At 40.7% G+C, this 23,686-nt stretch overlaps 2 protein-coding genes across 2 annotated transcripts in view; both read left to right on the top strand.

The window, feature by feature from the left end:
- rnf150a (ring finger protein 150a) overlaps window positions 1-9,694 on the top strand; it is a 31,715-nt gene extending 22,021 nt beyond the window's left edge. The window contains exon 7 of the mRNA XM_022202576.2: window positions 2,449-9,694. Coding sequence (XP_022058268.1) covers window positions 2,449-2,582 — 134 coding nt within the window. The 3' untranslated portion in view covers window positions 2,583-9,694. The remainder of the gene's footprint in view (window positions 1-2,448) is intronic.
- Window positions 9,695-14,226: 4,532 nt separating this feature from the next.
- Window positions 14,227-22,744, top strand: LOC110956845 (aminoacyl tRNA synthase complex-interacting multifunctional protein 1-like). Its single transcript, XM_051946224.1, has 4 exons — window positions 14,227-14,749; window positions 17,771-17,979; window positions 20,246-20,414; window positions 22,387-22,744. Exons 1-4 carry the CDS (start codon window positions 14,296-14,298, stop codon window positions 22,551-22,553), a joined length of 999 nt encoding a protein of 332 aa, XP_051802184.1. The 5' UTR covers window positions 14,227-14,295; the 3' UTR covers window positions 22,554-22,744.
- Window positions 22,745-23,686: the final 942 nt, after the last annotated feature.

Below are 23,686 nucleotides of genomic sequence, written 5' to 3'. Positions count from 1 at the left end.
TAGATTTGATCTCGAGGACAAGTAAATTTACACAACAACTGCATGTTGTAGTATTTTGTACGTGGCTTATTTGAAATTTTATGGGTGGGACGTAAAATATCTTCCAATGAGCCGTATATTCGCTTTCCTGATGTTTATGACGTGAATAAATCCTACCACCAAGAAGCTATAATGGTCAGTTTCTTTTAAAATGATTGGTGTTGTTTAATCTTTATGATGATATGATTTTGAAGAATATAGTTTATTGTACCACTGAATTGTACAAAGCTTCTTCTATTAATCCTACCCTTATTAATCTAAACAAGTTTGGCAAAATATCTGAAAACCATCCATCCATCCACCGCTATACACCACTTTAAAAAAAGTAGTTTTTTTTTTTTTAAGTTTTTACTGTAGCTGCCTCATTTGGATGTCATTCTTTATTCTACTTGCAGAGCATGGACATGGATCCATTTCTTTGGCTCTACCTGAAAGCAAAAACGAGTATTTGTGTTCAGTTATATCCACACCGACAGACTTTACTGATTTGAGCTTGACAAGCTGTAGATCGGCTGGCCACAAGCCAGGTTTCTTCTCAAGACTAATTAGAATGTAAATTAGCAGTGATTTGTTGCATGTTGCAGCACCAGCGAGGAAACAGAAACAATGCCACTGACAGGCAGTTAGCAGGAGATGGACGAGCTGATCTGTCGGGGCTTCTGTTGTTGTGTCTTGGCAGTGATGAAGTGCTGATTGTGTTGCGCCTTTAACCTGAATAATGAGCTCTTTTGTAATTGGTATTGCATCTATCATTCTTTCTGCAGTCAGCCACTTACTTAGTGTGAAAACAGCCAGATTTACTGGAGTTTTGGGCTTGATTGTTGCTGGGTGTTGCGATTTTTATTTTTTTTCTGTAAACTGTAAAAAGTTTACAGGTTGGTGTTTTACTGCCACGTGTAGCTGCTAATTCTGTTGAACTTACGCTCACTATAATCATTCCCATGACACTGAATACAAGAGATGTGGGACAAAATACCAGTCAGCTTCTGTTTTGTGTCAGAAAGGTTCAGTCAAAGCTAATCAGTCAGGTTGCAGCAGTTTAAAATAGCACTATTTCACATTTCTACACAGCTGTTTATGGTACGCGGTAAGGAGATTGTTCCAGCATCTCAAAGAACCTGCCACAGTTCTGCATTCAGTCTGTCTCAGTGTCCTCTGACTCCTCATGTAATCCCAGACAGACTCCTGTTCACATGAGGGCTCATCATTCTTCCTGTGGCTAAATATAGTTCAGGATTCTTGCTGTTACGCTGCAGAATCGGTGTTACTGAACGGATGCCTCCCAGATATCAATGCAAGAATCTGAACATCTGAAGCTTTCTGCACCTTGCTTGGGTGCATTTTATGAAACCTGTTATGAGAACAGTGTGGTCATGAGAAGAAAGTATTTTATAGTGATGAATTATCACTCAAATCTGTAGCTTTTTACTGAGCTTCACCTTCTTGGTTTTTTGTCTGACCTGCAGCTTTTCTTTCTCTCACAGCATTGTTTTTGGCCACAGCGGTCAGCTGTTTTCTGTTGTAAGAAAAAAAAAAAAGCCTGCTGAGCACAATTAGTGGTTATCTGGTGAAATAGTGCATCATTTAGTAAGTAAAGAGCCACAGATCTCAGGCTCTGTAACATAACAGCTAAAAGAGCCTCAATTCTGGATAATTCGTCAGGTATGCAAATTGCTTCTTTACTGCAGGCTTTCCATCCATGCATTCATCCATCCATCCATTATCTATACCAGTCAATCCTCATTGGGGTCGCGGGGGGCTGGAGTCTGTACCAGCTGACTTAGGGTGAAGGCAAAAATCTACCTCAAAAATTGTCCAGAAATGCAAAAAATTTGTCCAAGTGACCCAAAAGTTGTTCAAAATAGTGGGAAAAAAAAGTGGACAGAATGACAAAAATTGTCTGAAATAACAACAATTTGGTCCAGAAGGATTCAAAAATTGAATCATGAGTAAAAAATGTTACAAGATGAAGCAAAAAAAAATGTCCCAAATTAAAGAAACGTGTGTGGGTGTGCGATTGGATGATGAAGCCTCAGGACGCCATGGAGAGAAAAACCAGCAAGTTGGAGCCACAGCAGCTCATCTTTCACTTCCTAGTTTCAGATATTAGAGAGTAGAAGGTGTGAAGCTGAATTTCAGACGGTTGAAGTTCAGCAGAGAGTTTGATAGAAAGTTTAAAAATCACTTAAATGTGAGAGAAGTTTGGTTGAAGGTGTTTTATCAGAATGCTTTCCTGAATCACATAGAGACAAACTATCACACTCACACCTACAGACAGTTTAGAGTCACCAATTAACCTCAGCATATTTTTGGACTGTGGGAGGAAGCTGGAGAATCTGGAGTAAACTCACAATGTTACTGCTGTTCAGAGGCCTCCACTAATGAATTACCTTCTCTTCTCTCACTCAGGTGAGCACCAGCCTGCCCTCAGCAGCGATTCAGACACTTCTATCATCATCGGCACGGAGGTAGGCGTGTCCGAAGCAGATCTGTCTGCTGAGCAGGAATGTGTCGAGGCCAAATCCAGAGCCAATCAGAGCTGAGCAGAAAGCATGAACCAGGACAAGGAGGGTGAGAGCAGTGGACCTACAGAGGTTTGCCACATCTTCGGCTAATTTCAAGAAAGTGAACTCTGACAAGACGTGTGAATGACCAGTATGACCAACAGCAGCACAAAACACCCAGTTCCGTCTCCACTGGTGGAAAAACTGATTCATCCCTGCATCTGTTCATGTTCTAGATGGTCAACCAGACAGCTCTCACATTCTGGTGGCCCAGTTTTTGTAAGTTTTTTTTTTCCTTTAATCTACCGTCTGAAATGCACATACAGTAACTATGGAGATGTTGGAGGACTTCATGGTGCGGAGAAGGCAACATTTGTCTCTCCTCAGTTTGGCAAACCAAACCTGCTGCTGGACACACAGTGGACACAAAGAGAGCAGCAGGACCTCCTCAACTCCAGATTGCAGCTTTAATTATTATAAAATAAAAACGTGTGCAGATAGTTTTGACCTCTTGGTACGAGATCACTGCCAACAATTCCAGAAGTTTTACTGATGTTACGAGTACATATATGGCACATACAGACAGTATATAAGCAGTTCCATCCTTCATAGTTGGTGTGAATTCCCACCAGCAGTTTGCCAGCGTCCGACTTGGGTACACGTTGTGATCCAACTAGGTTTCATGTGGTTGCGTGACATTTGGGAGATGGAAAATGTAAGCACACATTAAGCTGTAATTCCTAAATGTGACTGTTTCTGTTACTATTTTGTGGATCTTCATTTTTACCAACGGAATATGTGAAAAGGAATCAACCAAACACAAAGTACATGTTGTCTGTCCTCACATTTGACAATCATGAGCTTGTCGTGAGCAGTTTGAAGTGATGTCACCCACTGCCCTACCAAAACTGCTGCTAAACATCACAACACATGGAGTCAGTGATCAGTACAGACGGTAAATCTGTCAGTTGCCACTACCAAATCTGCACACATGTCTGTATACAAACCTCCACTTGTCAAGCCAGCTAATATGAATATGTCAATGCGTCTTTGTGCCAAGCTCATCTGTTGTATTTTAAACTTTGCCATTTTACATGTACACTGATTCCCTGGAAAGGCACGAGTCTTTTCATGATATAAAACCTAAGAAATAACACGAGGATGCGGGATTAAACGACATTTGTCTGCTACAAGAAGGACTATGTTTGGAGAAAAGGGAGGGAACTATGCATTGCTTGGGTTTCATCTGAGGAATATGATGCCCCAAGCATTTTTTTTTAAAAGAGATTATAACATGGAAAATGTTTACAATTGTGAAGTATGTCCACACTATGCCGGCTAATGTTGTAAAACTGATGCAGCCTCGTCAAAGGGGTAAGGGCAAAGATCTGCCAACTGAAGTGCATCATGTTACAGTGAGTTAAAAAGAAAGGTCTTTAGGCCTTTTTTTAAAAACATACACTGAGGAGGTCTGAGGAGCTCTCAAGTGGTCAGGGAGGAACTTCTAGATGTGAGGGTTGGCTGAATGGAAGGTTCCCATGGTCCGGAGCTTGGTTCTGGGGAGGCGGAGGGAGGAGGTAACGGTTATTGGTGGCAGAGGAGTTCTTTTAAGGTAGTCTGGGGCATTGCTGTGAATGCATCGATGGATGAGGAGAACAGTTTTCTTCTGAATTCTGAAGGAGACGGGGAGCCACTGTAGTGAACGAAAGATGGGTTTGATGTGGTCTTGCTTTTCATCAGGATCCTAGCGGTGCTGTTTTGAATGTATTGGAGCTTTTGTAGGCTCTTGCTGGGGCAGTAGTCCAGCCTGGAGGAGACAAAGGCGTGAATGAGTTTTTCTGCGTTCTCTGGAAGGGTGAGGGTGGGACGGAGTTTGGCAATATTTTTGAGATGGAAAAACGAAGACTTGCACAGATGTTTGATGTGGTTGTTGAATGTCAGGCGAGGGTCCGTCTATCACTGAGGTTAACTGCCAATGAGAGGGAAATGTCTTGACAGGACAAGGTGATGGTGGTTGTGACGTATGACTGGACTTGATGAGGAGTACCGACAAGACTGGAGCTGTTTAGCAGTGCTGATAAAGTTGGTGATGATGAGCAGATGGGGTTGGGACAGTGCTGAGGTAAAGCTGTGTGTCATCAGCATAGCAATAGAAAGAGATTCCATGCCGGCTGATGATACGGCCAAGGAGAGGCATATATAAAATGAACAGGGTTGGACCGAGGATGGACCCTTGAGGGACACCACAAGTTTCAGGAAGTGTCTGGAACTCAGTACCTCCCAGGCTGACGTCCTCGGTCCTTCCAGAGAGGTATGACATAAACCAGTCCAAGGCAGTGTCAGAAAGTCCAATATCAAAGTGGAGGCGCTTGAGGAGGATATGGTGATCGATTGTGTCAAAGGAGTGAAGGAGAGCCAGCATCACCTGAATAAGCAGCCACCTCTGGTTTATGAAGCTTTATACTATGTGTATATGAGTTTCAACACATTTTTTAGCTGTCCAGGCTGCATCTGTACAGCTGGTTCACTCTTAGTGCTGTTTTTTGTTTTTTCAGTGAAGAATCTGTAAGTCACTCCAGACTACGTGCCCAGGACCGAACAACAGGCTGATCCACCAATCGCTTTTGGCAGCAGAAATGTCCCTTAAAAGTTGGTCCAGACAAAAAACAGTGCTAAAAGATGGTGAAATTTATCGCATGTGAATGAAAATATAATCCGAAAATATTTTTGCAGGTTTAATTTTGCCAAAAAGTTTCCCCATCGCAGTTTTCTCTCAACACTGTCATCACAAAGCGAAACTATGAAGACTGTTACTGAGGAAAACGTGCCCACCTTAGCGTGGACGTACGAAGACTCTGATGATGATGATGATGATGATGATGATGATGATGCTGACTGTTAATGCACAATGCAGTTTGTGATAGATTTCATTCTACTACTTTTTCTGTTATTGTTATTTATTCATGTTCATTGTCCTTTATTATACAAGGTCCTTTTTTTTTTTTACATGTAATGTCTCATATGTAGTACGATTAGCAGAATCTGGTGCTGGTTCCTCTCACATTCCTGCAGACTTGCACACTGAGGAGGCACAGACCCACTGACTCAGAGCCAGTTGAGTTTTAACTGGTGGTTTTTCTCTTGCAGTCATTGTTTCCATCGAGTCCTGCAGCCACCTGGGACTCTTATGTAACTCGCACGTTCACACCCTGCTTGTTAGGGTCAGGCATTTAGTGTAAGCGCAAACATTTCAGTGTTTCAGAAAGCAGTGGGATTAAGGACAGATGGTAATTCTATATTTGTGCAAAAGCTTTGTGAGACTTATGTTTTTGACTTCAGAAACTTGATACCTATAGACACTGCAGCACATCGTCGGAATGCTTGTACATAAAGTGAAAAAGTAAAAAAGGTTGGGGTGATATGCGCTGCCTACAGGTGGGAGAAAGCTCAACAGTTTTCACATTACCACACTTTATGCTGTGTTATTACTGTTCAAGCACCAAGAGTGTGAAGACCTTTTGAAACCCATGGGATTACTATTATACTGTCTTTGTCCGATAAAACGAACGCATTTTTGAGGCCCTAAACACAGTTGAAAACGCATGAAAGTTTGCAAACACATCAGGACCGGGAAAAATTTAGATATTTTAGGGAAATGGCACACGTGTATGTCAAAAGCGCCCCCTAAAGAATTTCAAACATTTGTTACGGCCGCTGTGTGTGACCTAGACTTATGAAATTTGGTACGCCTATGTACTGTAGCTCATCAAGATTCAAAAAAATGTCCTATGCCCAAAACACAACAGGAAGTTGGCCATTTTGAGTTAGGTGATCAAATGTTATAAAAATGCTCTGCAAAGTCTGACGGTGTGGAAATGGCGCGTTTCACCGTAAAGCAGGAAGTGCTGTCTAACTAGCCTGTACATGCTCCAATCTGCCTAAAAATTTACATGTATGATCAGAGGTCTACCCTAATCACATCCATAGGTCGATACATTCACAATCACGGCACCACCTGGTGGACATTTTTGGGGGTTCGCCATGAAACAGAAAATGCTATCTAACTCGCCTCTGCATGCTCCAATCTGCCTCAGACTTTCCATGTTTGATCAGAGGCCCACCCCGATTACATTCTTAGGCCAAAATACACGCTCAGTCGCAGCACCACCTGTTGGACATGTTTGGATTCGTTGAACAGCAAAGATGCAAGGACCCAACCAAGCTTTAATTACTATTATTATTATTATTATTGATACAAATCCAACACTTTTACTTGTAACACACATTTTCAGCTTGACTGAAATGCATGGTAACATCATAGAAGAATTGAAAAAAAACGGTCATTTTCATATAATTTTTGATAGTTTTCAAAATTCAGGTTTATTTTTAACTGTGCATATTTTCTGTTGTGGACAGGAATGTGCAGAAAGAATATGATTCTTGCCAGCTGATTATAGACGCAGATGCTCTCAGCCTACGTAGTCTGGACCTTTAAGCTTCTGTATGTTACATCAGCTCATGTGGACAATGACACAGCACAATACATGGGATTACCCATGAATGTCTGTCACTCATCTTTCTTGTTTGTTTTCTCCCTCCTACACTTTTTAATTTCTGGGGGGTTTTTTTCTGGCATTTTGTCTTCTTCGTGTACAAACAAAATAAACACACTTTGCCCATCTGACAAAAAGCACATCCGTTTACGGTGCCAAGTGGCTGGTTCCTGGTTGTGCTGCCAAATAAAATGAATTTTCTGACGTTAGATTAAACTTGGCCTTTGTTTTTACAGAACAACTCAAGTTATCTGATTAAAATATGAGGCCATCTCTCAGTTTTGTCTGTTTACAGTCTACTGCCTCTCTCTTAGGACTAAATACAATTCAAAGGGTTTTAACGCACAAAAGACGGGAGCACACTTAATGTATTGACATTTAGTGTATTTAAGATGAAAACTAAACTGGTGTCCCTAAATGTAGCTGCAACACTCTTTTGTGTGTCCGTAATTTAGTAATCATTTCTTACAAGCTTTCCAATCCAAGATATAAAACCGTTCGAAAGTTTGGGGTCACTTAGAAATGTCCTTATTTTTTTTTTATTTTTTTTTTTTTCAAATATATTTTTATTGAACTTTTTGCAAGACATTAGCAAACAGTTACAAAAATTCAATTAAGCTTTTTTTTTTTTTTTTCCACAACAAAATGTGCATATATTGTAGACAAAAAGAGGAAAGAAAAAAAGAAAAAGAAAGTTGTATGAAAAACATTGTGTTAAAAAGGCAGCATAAAGCAAAATGTTCTCATACCAGAATCAAGCAAATAAAACAAATTAAAATGTTGAACCGTAAACATAACTACATATGCATGTATTTTAAGAGCGACATACTGCCTTTTTCCAGAACATTAGATGCGGATAAAATGAGTCTACACCATATCACACAAAACAAAAATAAACAGGAACATGGTCTCCTAGAAAAAAAAAATGCTTAAATTATGTTGGTTCGGGTCAAATAATCTCTTCAGTGAACAAAACAAGCAATAGTACAAGGCAATAGTAAGAAATAAATAAATAAATAATAAGGTAAACAAATATAGAATGAAGTACAAACAGTTGTAATATTGGTCAGTTCAGGGAGGTATGCTTCGGGATTGCAAAGTCTGAACATAGTCAAAAAATGGTTGCCATATTTTTAAGAATTTGTTTGTGGATCCATGAATAGTGAACTTGATTTTTTCGAGTCTACTAAAATGTAAGACGTCTCTGATCCAAGCCTCGCATAATGGAGGTAATGGGGATTTCCAACAAAGTAATATTCTGCGTCTTGCCAGTAGCGTGAGGAAAGCAATAAAATCTGATTTAAACTTGGGCAAGGTTAGAGTAATAGGTACAATGCCAAACAAAGCAAGTAGTGGGTCAAGGTGGAGGTCTAAGTTGAGAAATGTCCTTATTTTTGAAAGAAAGGTAGTTTTGTTTTCAAAGAAGATAACATTAAATGAATCAGAAAATCCAGTCCAGACATTGGTAAATGACTATTCTATCTGGAAACGGCTGATTTTTAATAGAATATCTCCATAGGGATACAGAGGAACACTTCCAGCAACCATCACTCCTGTGTTCTAATGCTACATTGTGTTAGCTAATGGTGCTGAAAGGCTAATTGATTATTAGAAAACCCTTGTGCAGTTACATTAACGCATGAATAAAAGTGTGAGTTTTCGTGGAAAACATGAAATTGTCTGGGTGACTCCAAACTTTTGAACGGGAGTGTATGTAATTGCTTCTAAATTTGGGGACAGTGTAACTGTCTTTAATGGAAAAGCACAATTCAAACTCAATCAAACATATAAAAACAATCCTTTTTTATTCATTCTATGTTTTATTTATGTATTTTAATATTTTTATTAGACAGGGACAGCATTCATTGATCATCAGAAATGACCCAGTTACTCTAAAAGACTAATTTTCATCAGTTTTCTCTGGAGACACGTCAAAAAGTCACCCTATAAACAAATACAGCCAAAAATATTTATACTTTTCATAACTTAGATCCACTAATAAAAAATGCATGTTATATACAAGGTAATTAGCTTAGTTGCATTTAGGTAATTAAAATGAATACATCAATAAAATACAGTTTCTATTTTCCCAACAATTAGTAGCAAATGATGTTCTTGGAAACTATTTAAAAATGATTTACAAATTATGGACACGTAAAATAAAGCCTTGTCCAGCATGGCTTTACTGTACTCAAAGATATCCAATTTTTGTTTTGTTGTATTGTTACATGTGTTTTCTTCTGGTTGTGTTAACTTTCCTATATTGCACTTTAACCCTCCAGTGATTGGGGAAGGCTGAACTGAATGAAAGTCTTTTTTTATGAACAGCTTTTAAAGAAAGAGGGCTACATGTGTCTGTTGTTGCTTCGTATCTATTGTTGTGATCTTTTATCTGTGCTATGTGTATGTGGGGTGGAGAGTATCAATATATTGTAAACTAAATACCCAGCAGATATAACAGCATTGCTATTTTTGGTATATAAAAGCATTGTATGTATGATTAGCAATGTCTCTGTCCTTTTCTTGTACCGTACACGATGCATGTGTAGGAATGTCTTTGACTGTGTGTTATAATAAATTTGAATCAGGTTTTTCCAACTTTTACAAACCTGTTTGTTTTCTCTACGCAAATTAAATATGCTGTTTTACTACACTGCTGAATAAAATTAAAGGGACACTCTTTAATCTAAGTATTGCATCAAGACAGTTGAACTTATGGGAGACTGATCTGGTCAAGTAAGTAAAAGAGATGGTTTTTAATCAGTTTCAGCTGCTTTGGTGTTCATGAAATTAGAAATGGCTACACTAGAGGGGTAACAATGAGACACCCCTCCATACAGGAATGGTTTTACACGTGAAGGCCACTAAAAAAATTTTCCCTCCTGATGTTTTCTGACTGGTTTTCAATAATTTTGCATTTGGCTAGGGTTACTGTCACTACTGGTAGCATGAGGCAATACCTGGACCCTACAGAGGTTCCACAGACAGTCCAACTCTTCCACGATGGCACATCAATGCGTGCCATTACCAGAAGGTTTGCTGTGACTCCTAGCACAGTCTCAAGAGCATGGAGGAGGTTCCAGGAGACAGGCAGTTGTTCTAAGAGAGCTGGACAGGACCGGAGAAGGTCCTTAACCCATCAGCAGGACAGCTATCTGCTCCTTTGTGCAAGGGGAAAAGCACTGACAGAGCTCTACAAAATGACCTCCAGTAGGTCACTGGTGTGAATGTCTCTGATCAAACAATCAGAAACAGAATTCATGAGAAAGGTCTTAGGGCCCAACGTCCTCTAGTGGGCCCTGTGGTCACTGACCGGCACCGTGGAGCTCAGTTGGCATTTGCCATAGAACACAGCAATTGGCAGGTCCACCACTGGTGCCCTGTGCTTTTCACGGATGAGCGCAGGTTCACCCTGAACGCATGTCACAGACATGAAAGGGTCTAGAGACGCCGTGGAGAACGCTATGCTGCCTGTAACATGGTTTAGCATGACCGGTTTGGTAGTGGGTCAGTGATGGTCTGTGGAGGCATATCCATGGAGGCACGCACAGACCTCTACAGGCTGGACAATGGCATTCTGACTGCCATTAGGTATCAGGATGAAATCCTTGGACTCACTGTCAGACCCTACACTGGTGCAGTGGTCCTGGATTCCTTCTGATGCATGACAATGCCTGGCTTCATGTGTTAAAGTATGCAGGTAGTTCCTGGAGGATGAAGGAATTGATACCATTGACTGGCCCCAATACTCACCTGACCTAAATCCAATAGAACACCTTTGGAACATTTTTTTTTGGTTCAACCAACTCCATCAGGTTGCTCCTCAGCCTACCCAGGAGCTCAGTGATGCCCTGGTCCAGATCTGGGAGGAGATTCCCCGGGACACCATCCATCATCTTATTAAGAGCATGCCCCGACACCGTCAGGCTGCATATAAACATGTGAAGGCCATACCAACTACTGAGTACCATTTTGAGTTGCTGCCAAGGAATTTCAGAAAGATGGACCAGCCTGCCACATCATTTTTTCACTTTGAGTTTTGGGGTGTCTTGAATTCAGCCCTCTGTCGGTTGACAGTTTTCATTTCGATCAAGCGATGTGGCATGTTTTCGTTTTCTTATCACATTATCCAGTCCATATCAATGTAGATATCCAGCTTGTTATTTTTTCCCATTAAAATATGATGTATTTTCAAAGTGTTGCTTTAAATTTTTTGAGAGGTGTGCACAAATAATGTTAGTCAGAAAAACCAGAATAAGGTCATCCAGTGTGAAAAAGGAAGCCGTCTCCATCATCAGCTGCAGTGAGCTTAGACAGGATCCTTCATAAAATATTATGGCCTTCAACAGTGCAAGATTCATCTGTGACAAAATATCTAAAAACAGGAAAAGCTGTTTCATGTCCCTAACCCTAACCCTAACCCTAGATTTAAGAGGTAGGAAACTGAATGGGCTCATCCCTCTGTAAAGACTTTACACTGGCTGTGTAAAAACCTACCAAAGCAGCTCATAAATAAGTTCCCTGCATGCACACTACTGTTCAAAAGTTTGGGGTCACCCAGACAATTTCATGTTTCCATGGAAACTCACACTTTCATTCATGTGCTAACATAACTGTACAAGGGTTTTCTAATCATCAATGAGCCTTTCAACACCATTAGCTAACACAATGTTTTTAAAATTACATTTACATGTACATCCTATGTTTTTAAAAAGCAAAATGGATAATAGAGCGCATAGAGAGTTACTAAAATGTATAATTTGTAATAAAAAGTCAGATTAGAAACCTCCGACGTTGTCTACAATTACTAATAGTGGACATATATCCAGGGCGCACTCATCTTTCCCCATTGACTCTCATTATAACTTTGACATGCACAGTTCGTTCCTCTTCAATACAAGAGATAGGAGACAGCAGGGCGTAGGCTGACCGCGCCCTGCGCTGAACTGTCGCTCATCTTCAGCAACACAGAGCTCAGGAGTTGCAATGGTGCTGTGGCTCTGTACCAGCTCTTCATGAGCAACAATCTTCAGGACACCTTCTCAGAGACTGTATTTCTCCTGAAGATCCTCATCACGACTCCAATGACGACAGCTGAATCTGAGAGGTGCTTCTCAACACTAAAAAGAATCAAGACCTTCCTCAGGAACACAATGTGGCAGGATTGTCTTAATGCACTGGCCATGCTCTCTATGGAAAAGAAACTTGTCAGGGAGACCCCAGATTTTAACCATAGAGTCATTGAGAAATTTGCATGTCTCAAAGACAGAAGAGCAAAACTTGCATACAAAAAATAACACAGATGTAGAGGTGCTGGCTTTAATCTCTAAAATGTGAGGATTTACTTTTTGTCATTTAATAATGTAAATAGAAATGTTAGTTGACACAAGTGGCACTTCAGATGTTCTGAAATCTAAAGAATTACTGTTTTTCTTTATTTTCATTGCAAATATTTAATGTTAGTTGACAGAAGCACTTTGGGCTCAAAGCCTAAGATAAGATAGGTTTTATTTGTCACATGCACAGTTATACATAGTATAATGCCTAATGGTTTCAGTATTTTTTTTTCAGGCAAAGTGACAATTTTTTATTGCTTTGATCTTAAATATGCAGATTTGCTGTTTTCTCATTGTCATGTAAGGTTGTTAATGTAAAAGTTAGCTCACAGAAGCACTGTCTGCTTTAAGCCTTATAGTTAGGGGTTTTTTTTAACAAAATGTCCAATGTTTGTTGGTTTCACAGGTATGGATTTGTTTGTTTATTTGAGTATGTAAATATAAATATGTTGTTCCAAAGATTTTGCTGGACAGAAGAAGCACTTGGCACTCTTTGAAGCTGGAAAAATGAATTGTTTCTTTTTTACTTTGGAAGTAAAAATTAGATTTGCATATTTATACATTCTAAATTTGTTTAATTATAGAAAATGAGATTTTAAGGGTTTGTGTGTACCAATTACACCTTATCTGGAGCAAATCATATCAAACACTGGGGAGCTAAATTCAAATTCACTAGCTGGTAACATTTATGTGCATTTAATTGTCTATTTGACTCAGCAGTAGTGCTTAGGTGTACCCTCCTAGTGGTGCATAGTAATAGCACATCAAATGGCTGTGAACATAATTTACATCAATTCTTGTATTCCGGTGTTGCTGCCTCTGCTATTTGGTTTGGTAAATTAAGTGCGCCCCCCCAAGAGAAAAATTCACCAGCCGCCACTAATTCGAGATTTCAAGTATGAGCACAAATTGAAGTCAGGGTGTTACACAATCCAGCAGGTGGCAGCATTTAACCTCTATTTTGCTCTGCAGCCATTTAAACTTCAGCCATGGCCATCAGTTTGGACACAAGTACCATGACGCCTGTGAATCTTAGAAAATACCACAAAATTGTCACTTACAATATAAATACCAGTCATAGCCATCAACCAAAATGAAATATATTTCATTTCCAACTACATTTCTGTAGTTGGTGTGAGAGAAGAGGATGCAGAAGACAGGGTTAGATGGAGGCAATTGATTTGCTGTGGCGACCCCTGAAGGGAAAAGCTGAAAGGAAAAGAAGAAGCATTTTTTGTTTTTTTTGTACATAGATTATTTGAAATTTGATGGGTGGAATGTCAAATGCCCTCCAATTGTGGAACAGTCACTGCACAAACTGTATAAGTATACTATTGTTTAAAAGTTTGGAGTCACTTAGAAATATCCTTCTTTTGAAAAAAAAATAACTTTTTTCAGTGAAGATAGGATTAAATAATCAGAAGTACAGTCTAGACATGGTTAATGTGCTAAATGACAATTCTAGCTGGAAACGGCTGATTTTTAATAGAATATCTCCATAGGGGTACAGAGGAACATTTCCAGCAACCATCACTCCTGTGTTCTAATGCTACATTGTGTTAGCTAATGGTTTCGAAAGGCTAATTGATGATTAGAAAACCCTTGTGCAATTATGTTAGCACATGAATAAAAGTGTGAGTTTTCACCGAAAACATGAAGTTGACAAAAGCTTGAACGGTGGGACGTGTGACAAATAATAACCCTCTGTTTCTTTGAATTGTTGTTGTTGTAATTCGCTTTTCCTTCTGCAGGGGGCAATAATGTGTTCGGCGCTATTTAAACCGGCGCTGGAAGCCGGAGCCGCAGAAGAAGAGCAGGGAGCTGCTCCCAGAGCTCTAGAGATACTAAGGCTCTGGCTGCTCCATGGAGAAAGTGGTGGAGGAAGAGGAGTGGAAGAGGACCAGGACCAGTAGTAGTAGTAGTCTACAGACAGCTACAGCCAGAATGGGTCGTGGAGTGGAGCTCAGCGACTTCCAGCGGGGCACCGTGGTGGGATGCCACCTGTGCAAGAAGTCCAATCGGGAGATCTCCGCCCTGCTCAACCTGCCTGCGTCCACCATCAGCTCCGTGATCCTCAAGTGGAAACGCGGAGGAATAACGACGGCTCTGCCCCGGAGCGGCCGACCGCACAAGCTAAAGGAGCAGGACCGCCAGGTGCTGGAAAGGGTGGCCATGGAGAAGTGTCTGCCCTCCATAGAGGCTCTCACCGCCGAGTTTCACACCGCCTCCGGGGCCAACGTGAGTACCACCACCATCCGCCGGGAGCTCCACGAGATGGGCTTCCGCGGCCGAGTGTCATCCTACAGCAAGCCAGAAGGTGTGACCTCCTTCTTTTTGAAAGAAAAGTAGTTTTATTCAATGCAGATAACATTAAATGAATCAGAAGTACAGTCGAGAGACTGTACTTCTGATTCATATTAATATGAATCAGAAGTACAGTAAATAATAGTATTAAATAATTATTTAATGTGCTAAATGACAAATCCAGCTGGAAACGGCTGATTTATAACGGAATATCTCCATAGGGGTACAGAGGAACATTTCCAGCAACCATCACTCCTGTGTTCTAATGCTACATTGTGTTAGCTAATGGTGTTGAAAGGGTGGGTGATTCATGTTAATACATGAATAAAAATGAGTTTTGGTGGAAAACATGGAATTGTCACAGTAGTCCCAATATTCTGAACGATAGTGCTCTGAAGAAACACAGTAAACACAGGATGTCCTCCGTGTTACGCGCTCCGCTCGGACTGTGATTTGTTTTGCATTGCGCGCTCATTTCCGCTGTTGATGACCTATCGTGCTCAGACGATTCGTCGTTCGATTCGCAGCCCTACTTGATTCAGATAAAACCAGCTGTAGAATTATATAAAACTGCTCAAAACGGCTTCAACATGAAATACACTCAGTTTTTTTGGCACAACACCAGCAGTCACGTACAGTACACTAGTATGTCCAAATAGTTTGGGCCATGCACGACACCTCCATGTGACTGCTGAGACTTGGCTCAGGATTTTGGGCTCCTGGCTCTAGCATGTGTTCCCTTTCAGCAGCTTTAATGAAACTTGTCAGATTCACAGTATGCATCAAGAAAAAAGCAATTTCACAGTGACTTTGCTTTAATTAAGGGCAGAGTATAAATGCCTTTTGGAAGGAAAAACACCTGGTAATGAGTTTAAATCAGTCTTTGTTGTAGAAAAACAAGATATCTTTCTATTTTCTGAGTGATTTTTCTTGTTGCGGCTACTGGCATTTTGTGAAATACCACAATTATGTTCAAAATCGTTATTTTTCCAGAGAACATTCAGTATTCATCCTTGTATGTCTGGAACAGAAAAGGCTATGCTCATTCAGCCAAGACCTAATGTAAGGGAAGTTGCAAATGACCACAAAAAGGCACAAAACAACCCCTAATAGATGCAAGCCCGAAAAAGACACAAAACAATCACAAATAGATAAACCGTCATAAAGAGAAAGTAAATGACCACAAGACAATCCCAAAAACACACAAAACAACCACAAATAGACATAAAGCAGCCAGAAAAAGATGCAAAATGATCATAAATAGGCACAAAACAGCCACAAAAAGATATAAAGCTATCATAACTATGCAAAACAAATACATAGAGCCACACAACAACCACAAAAAGACATGTCTGGCACACGAAAGGCTGTGCTCATTCGGCAACTTAATGTAAGGTGAGTACCTCCATGGTCAAACAAAAGTCTCAGTGTCCCTGTAGACCTATCCTTGGTCCTGTCTAACAGAACCTGAAGGTTGTCACCAAACTGTTCAGGAGGAAGCATCATCTGCTTTCGTCCTTCAGTGTTGAACATCCTGAAGACATTACTGGTTCTATCTCTGGCATATGTCACTTCATCTCTCATTCTCTTGGTCTTTGACTTATGCCTTCAATTTCATTTTTGTCATTGTATATATGTTTCTCAAACCCAGTGTTCCAGGAGAACAGAGGACACATCAGAAATGGCTTCATCATAATTTTTTTTTTCCTGAGCTAAGTTCCTCACTAGCTCTACGACTTCCTTATGTATGCAACTTCTGAAACTTTTCAACCAGAGGAAGAACTTCTGAAAATACAGTGTCATAGACATCGCCTCTAACCCTAAACCTGCCCAAATTGCCTGAAAATAAAGTGACAAATCAACTTGCAAGGTGTCCAATAATGAATGAAATGAAGTACGGTGGCTCCTCGACTTGCGTTGGAGTTCCGTTGCTACGGATCGTCATAAGTCGATTTTTGCCGCAAGTCAAACCTCCAGCGAAAATGTAAACAAAGTCATTACGTGCATCACAGTATTGATCAGTTCTTTGGAAAAGTCATGAATACCAATGACTTTTATGCATCCATCCATCCATTCTGTATACACCGCTTTATCCTCACTAGGGTCGTGGGGGGTGCTGGAGCCTATCCCAGCTGACTTGGGCGAAGGCAGGGGACACCCTGGACAGGACTTTCATGCATGTATGAGTCATTTTACAAGAAGATAAGAGAATATGTTTCACTGTTTTTACAACTTGATCCACTTGATCACGCTTAGGAGCCATAATGAAGGGTAAAAAGTTAGTGAATGTAGCACAATCCAAGGAGGTGTACAACCGGTGAATGTAAACAAAGACGTCCTGCAGCGCCGAGTGACGATGTATTTGTCCGCTCCACTCTCCAACTAGTTCCATGTAACAATGCAACGCCATAGGTCAAGGACGTTGTAAGTCGAGGACCCTGTTTAAAAGATGGCTTGCATTATAATGTCACACATAATGACATTGCACGCATCATGTCCGACATGATTCTGATGATACACTTGGTGTGTTAGGCCAAAATGCTTGTGGTTTTCACACATACACCAGTAGCCAAGAAAAATCGACTCAAGAATCAAAGTAAAGGTGAAAAATGTATTTTTGGTATGTGGTTAATTTGAACTCATTACTGGCATTGTCTGTAATTGTAGCCCTCCTCTGCTTTAATGCGTCACATGTTTAGGGACCACCTGAGTTCAAAAGCAGTGTTCTGGCTGGAATGATACTAAAAGGCTCATTTTTTTGTGTCATTTTGTTATTCAGTTCAGTAAGCAGGACTTTGCAGCGTGTGAGCCACAATATTTGTAACGCATCTCATCCACTTCATGTGTGTACAGTTGTATAACCAAGCACTTGGAGCCTTTATAAACGTCATAATAATTTACTTCTAACTCCAGCACAAAACTCAGCATCTCCCTCAAACACTGTCTGGTTCTTAGCTGTCACACGTACACACAGTACAACACGGAGCATTTGAGGTGCAAGGAATGGTCTGATGTGACAATATTTGTCTTTCAGGAGGGCAGAAGGTGGCAAAGAAGCCGGGATCCCCTGACCAAGAGGATGAAAAGGTAGACGTCTCTCGTCTGGACCTGCGTGTTGGACGCATAATAACGGCCGTACAGCTTCTAGACACTGACAGTCTGTATGTGGAACAGATCGATGTAGGCGAAGCATCTCCCAGGACAGTAATCAGCGAACTGGCCAAGCACGTATCCTGGGCCCAGGTATAGTATCATACTCTTATGTGATGTGAGATGAATGAATTCTGGAACATAATTTCATTTTTCAATTACTATTACTCAGTTTTCAGTGAAATATTCAGATGGTACCTGCATTATTACTGCCCAAGCACCTCCACTGTCAACTGTAATACCTGTTCGAAAAGTCACTCATCATTTTCCAGTCTGCATGTGGATTTTAAAGCAACACCTGCCTGGTCTGTTGAAGTGTTTGCTTTAATTGCATGAAAATGAAATGCAAGTTACAGTTTCATATTAACTTCCTAAATTCCTGCTCAGATTGTGTTTCAGAGATGATTTCAGTTAATGAACAATTCCTTACATTATGCATCCATCCATCCATTTTCCTCCCCTTATCCGGGGCCGGGTCACAGAGGCAGCAGGCAAAGAAGGTCGTTCCAGACATCCCTCCCCTCTGCAATGCTTTCCAGCTCATCCTGGGGGATCCCAAGGCATTTCCCGGCCAACAAGATGTACAGCCATGGCCATAAGTTTGGACACAAGTTAAAAAAATGAAATATATTTCATTTTGGTTGATGGCTATGACTGGTATTTATATTGTAAGTGACAATTTTGTGGTATTTTCTAAGATTCACAAGCGTCATGGTACTTGTGTCCAAACTTATGGCCATGGCTGTAAAACACAGGAGTGACGGTTGCTGGAAATGTTCCTCTGTACCCCTATGGAGATATTCTATTAAAAATCAGTCCTTTCCAGCTAGAGTAGTCATTTACCAGATTAACAATGTCTAGACTAGATTTATGATTCACTGATTTTTTTTTTTTTTTTTTTTTTTTCCCCCCCTCCATTTAAAAAAAAAAAAAGCTGTTTCTTTCAAAAAGGAGGACATTAAATGAAATAACTGATTTTTCATGGAATATCTCCATAGGGGTACAGAGGAACATTTCCAGCAACCATCACTCCCGTGTTTTAATGGTACATTGTGTTAGCTAATGGTGTTGAAAGGCTAATTGATTAGAAAACCCTTGTGTGATTACATTGGCACATGAATAAATGAAAGTGTGAGTTTCCATGGAAACATGAAATTATCTGGGTGACCCCAAACTTTTGAACAGTTGTGTAAACCAAGTCATTTATTTTTTCAGTTATCATTATTTTAGTTTGAATGGGCTGAAGCACAGAGCCTGAAGGGATAAAAGAGGACGAACATCGAGATGAGATTCTTTAAAATTCTGGCACTGTAGCATCTTATTATTGCCTCATTGGGTCCTTTCTGACTGCAGATGGAAACACGAAGCATGCTGTTTTCTGTCACAGCCTTGCTGCTAGTTTATGAAGGTGATTTTTATGAGGAGGTTTGTCCACAATTGAAATTTTCGTATTTTGCAACAGCAATCTGAGAAAAGCCCTGTCCAGTTACAACTTGAGGAAGTAATTTGCACAAATTGAGGCCCACAAAGTTCAATAAGTTTATTGTTTGATTTAACACACTAAACCCTGAGTGACTCAAGACAAGTGCAGCAAAAAGTCTGAGCCTTAAGCAGTGACGTTATTTTGTAAAACCTGCTGTTCATCATCACATTGTGAGTTTTTGACTAGAATTGTTGCAGGGTTCTCACCAGGATGTTTTACAGCGTAACGGCAGGGATGGCCTGACACTATGCGCGTGCGCAATAGCCTTCATTAAATCTCGCGAGCGGCCGGCCCAGATGTCAGCCAATGAGCATCACGCAGATGCTCCAAATGCTCGTGATTTAGGTCACTATTCACCATACATGGCATCACGGGAACAACCGACACATGCTAATTGTAACCCCGAGATTGGAAGCGACTCTTAATTTTAGACGGGAACGGGTCAATCAACAGGAAAGTACGGCTGAGGTGGGGAGACATAAATTAACCTAGATAGGCACCCAGTCGATAAAAACAAACGAACATGGCGTTATCTGTCAAATTGACTCTTTCACAGTGTCAACTGCCCCAATAAAGAAGTTTTCTCACACAAATATGGAAATATTACGCAAGCAAATGTGCTCAAAACACAATACCACAACTTGAAAGGCAGCATAGCGGCCCTAATCACAGTGTAATCTTTTACATTGACAGCGTAACGGCCTGTTACGCTGAAATGCGCTGGCGAGAACCCTGTGTTGTATGAACTGGATTCTTAGAGCAGCATCCAAACAGATTCGATCAGTTCAAAATGTTAAAGTTGATGTTATTTATTTTATACTGTGTTAAAAAAAATGTCCTTTTTAAAAAGTATTTCATCTGCTGTCCATAATGCAGATGCAGGACCGCATGGTGGTCGTGCTGTGTAACCTGAAGCCGGTGAAGACAAGAGGGATGATGAACCAGGCTGTGATCATGTGTGCCAGCTCACCAGAAAAGATGGAGATCCTTGATCCTCCGAGTGGAGCCGAACCAGGGGACAGAATAACTATCCAGGGATTCCCAGGTACTAAAAGTGGACTTCTTAACCCTCAACATCTAAACTAAATGCTACCTGAATTCTCAGCCAAACAGTCCCTAGAGATACGTGCTCATCAGTGAGTACCTTACTATTGTGTTGATAACACGCCTCTGCTTACGTCAGTTTTTCTGTTTGATTGTTTTTCTCATACTGCTAGAGTTCATTCGGCTGTCATTGCACAATCAGGCCTGCTGCAGTGTTTGGCATGTGATAGAATGACATGTGGTTCAATAGTTGGATTACACAGTTTATAGGTGTAATTCCACTTAGAGGAAGTCTTAAATACATTGCCGATATCTGTGTAGGTTCTCATTCATCCAGGTCATTGTTATCCAAAGTTGTTTCAATCAATCCACTGGAGAACTGAAGCAGCCTCTTTGATGAGAGGTGAAATGTCTTCAAGGAACCTTCTTAAAGTCCAATGGATTGATTTAAACAACTTTGGATACACTGCCAATAAAAAGTAGTTAAACCCCCGGAAGGTTTCCTTTTATTTGCTGTTCAACATTGAATGATGGGAAAATAAATTTGGCTTTTTTTTGACAATATTCTTTCATGTCATTGAAATCAGAATTCTACAAAGTAACACGAATTCATTAAAAACACAAAAGATATGTAGTTTATTTAATTTCTTCATTTGATAGGGACAGTGCACATTAATGAACGTCCATTTAGACAGCAACAGACGTGAATATGCCGCATTATACCAACAATGCTAATTTACATCCATTGTCCCTCCACGGGTAAAATAAAAAACATAACAGTGAAACACACGACAATAGGTCACAATAAAAGCACATAAAAAGTATACGAGGAAGTTAAAGGTCAGTGGTCACAAGACTGGTTCACTTTCAGCCACTGTTTAAGGTGAGTTTCGAAGGTCGGTAACGTGGGACACTCCTTTATGGAGAGTGGAAGACTGTTCTAGATCTTACTGTTCTTCACAGAAGGATCATTTTGCCTGAAGGCTGTTGTTCTGTGTGAGACGCTTCAGTCCCCTCTAAAGGAGGTCCTGGTCCTGAGACCGCTGTGAGCCCTTCTTTTAAGAAAGTTCGACATGGGGGAGGAGGGGCGAGTCCATCTTACACCTTGGAGATCAACAAGCAAATTTGAAGTTTTTAAAATTCTCAAAACTCAGTAAGTTAAAATAAGAGATTGCAAACATTTTCAGCCCCTTAAAGTCCATCCATCCATCATCTACACAATGCTTAATCCTGATTAGGGTCATGGGGGGCTGGAGTCTATCCCAGCTGACTTGGGGTGAAGGCAGGGGACACCTGGACAGGTCACCAGTCTGTCACAGAGCTACATATAGAGACAAACAATCACCTATCACACCTATGGACAATTTAAAATTACCAGTTAACCTTTTTATTGTGGGAGGAACTTGGAGAAAACCCACGCATGCACAGGGAGAACATACAAACTCCATGCAGAAAGATCCCAGGAAGGTGAGGATCTTCCAACTGTGTGAGGTGACAGTGCTAACCACTGAGTCACAGTGCAGCCACAAAAATAGCCTTTTATATAAAATAAATTCTTGTAAAAAGCCAAACCGACTATATTTCCTTTAGCTCGACAGTGACTCTGTGCATGCAAAGTCAGATTCACAAAGAAATCGTTTTCTTTAGTTCTGCCAGATGCCTTTGCGAGGAATTGGACGGCAACCCTGAGCAGGCCTTATCGCCAAACCTCACTGCTGGCCTCAATGATCCCTTGTGGCTCACTGGGAGAAAAGCTCTGTAACCAGTTTACATAATCTTGTACAAAGCCTTTCGAGAAGAGCAGAGGCTCTTACAGCAGCATGTTGCTGCCGGTTGTTGTGATGTTTGAGTATATGTACACGGGTGTGACATGCTACGAAAAGGTTCTCCTGGATTCCTGAAATCATGCATCCTGCACTTGTTGAAAGCACAGAGAGGATTCCAATGTATCAAATTGCTTTTTTTGAATGCAGGTGAACCAGACAGAGAGCTAAACCCCAAAAAGAGGGTGTGGGAAGAGGTGCAGCCAGACCTGCGTACGGACAGCCGGTGTGTCGCCACCTACAAGGGAGCTGCCTTTGAAGTGGTTGGAAAGGGAATGTGCAAAAGCCAAACTCTGAGTGATTGTGAAATCAAATAAACTAAACAGAGCTGCCTGAAGTAGCTCGGTACAAATCAGTGCAGCCGGAAAGGACCCAAGATTTTGTGGACAGACTTCCCAGGAGAGGAAGTCAGCTGTTTCATTTCATGTCTTTATTTTTAAAAGAAAAGATGTTTTTTTTTTTTTTTTTTTTTTCAATGAAGATAACAATAAATGAATCAGAAATCCAATCTGGACATTGTTAATGTGGTAAATGACAATTCTAGCTGGAAACATCTGATTTTTAATGGAATATCTCCATAGGGGTACAGAGGAACATTTCCAGCAACCATCACTCCTGTGTTCTAATGCTACATTGTGTTAGCTAATGGTGTTGAAAGGCTAATTGATGATTAGAAAACCCTTGTGCCATTATGTTAGGGCTTGAATGCAAGTGTGTGTTTCCATGGAAAACATGAAATTGTCTGGCTGACTGCCAACTTTTCAATGGTAGCTTTTACTCCTGAAAAAAAGCTAATGTTAGCATGGATTAGCAACCCTGTTACTGTGATTAGAGTAGGGTTAGCAAACGACAAATAAAACATGGAATAAAAATGGTACAATTGATGTGTAAGCTGAGCCAATCAAGCCTTTGATAGTTTATTACTTATTACTGAGATATACAGTGGGTACGGAAAGTATTCAGACCCTTTGCAGCAACATTCATATTTAACTCACATGCTGTCCATTTCTTCTGATCCTCCTTGAGATGGTTCTGCTTCTTTATTGGAGTCCAGCTGTGTTTCATTAAACTGATTGGACTTGATTAGGAAAGGCACACACCTGTCTATATAAGACCTTACAGCTCACAGTGCATGGCAGAGCAAATTAGAATCATGAGGTGGAAGGAACTGCCCAAGGAGCTCAGAGACAGAATTGTGGCAAGGCACAGATCTGGCCAAGGTTACAAAAGAATTTCTGCAGCACTCAAGGTTCCTCAGAGCACAGTGGCCTCCATAATCCTCAAATGGAAGAAGTTTGGGACGACCACAACTCTTCCTAAACCTGGCCGTCCAGTCAAACTGAGCAATCCTGGGAGAAGAGCCCAAAGATCACTGTGGCTGAGCTCCAGAGATGCAGTCAGGAGACAGGAGAAAGTTCCACAAAGTCAACTATCACTGCAGCCCTCCACC

The sequence above is a fragment of the Acanthochromis polyacanthus genome, chromosome 3, assembly GCF_021347895.1.
Source record: "Acanthochromis polyacanthus isolate Apoly-LR-REF ecotype Palm Island chromosome 3, KAUST_Apoly_ChrSc, whole genome shotgun sequence".
NCBI lineage: Eukaryota > Metazoa > Chordata > Actinopteri > Pomacentridae > Acanthochromis > Acanthochromis polyacanthus.
Note: the sequence above shows the minus strand (reverse complement) of the source record. Positions and strands in the feature narration are given on the sequence as shown.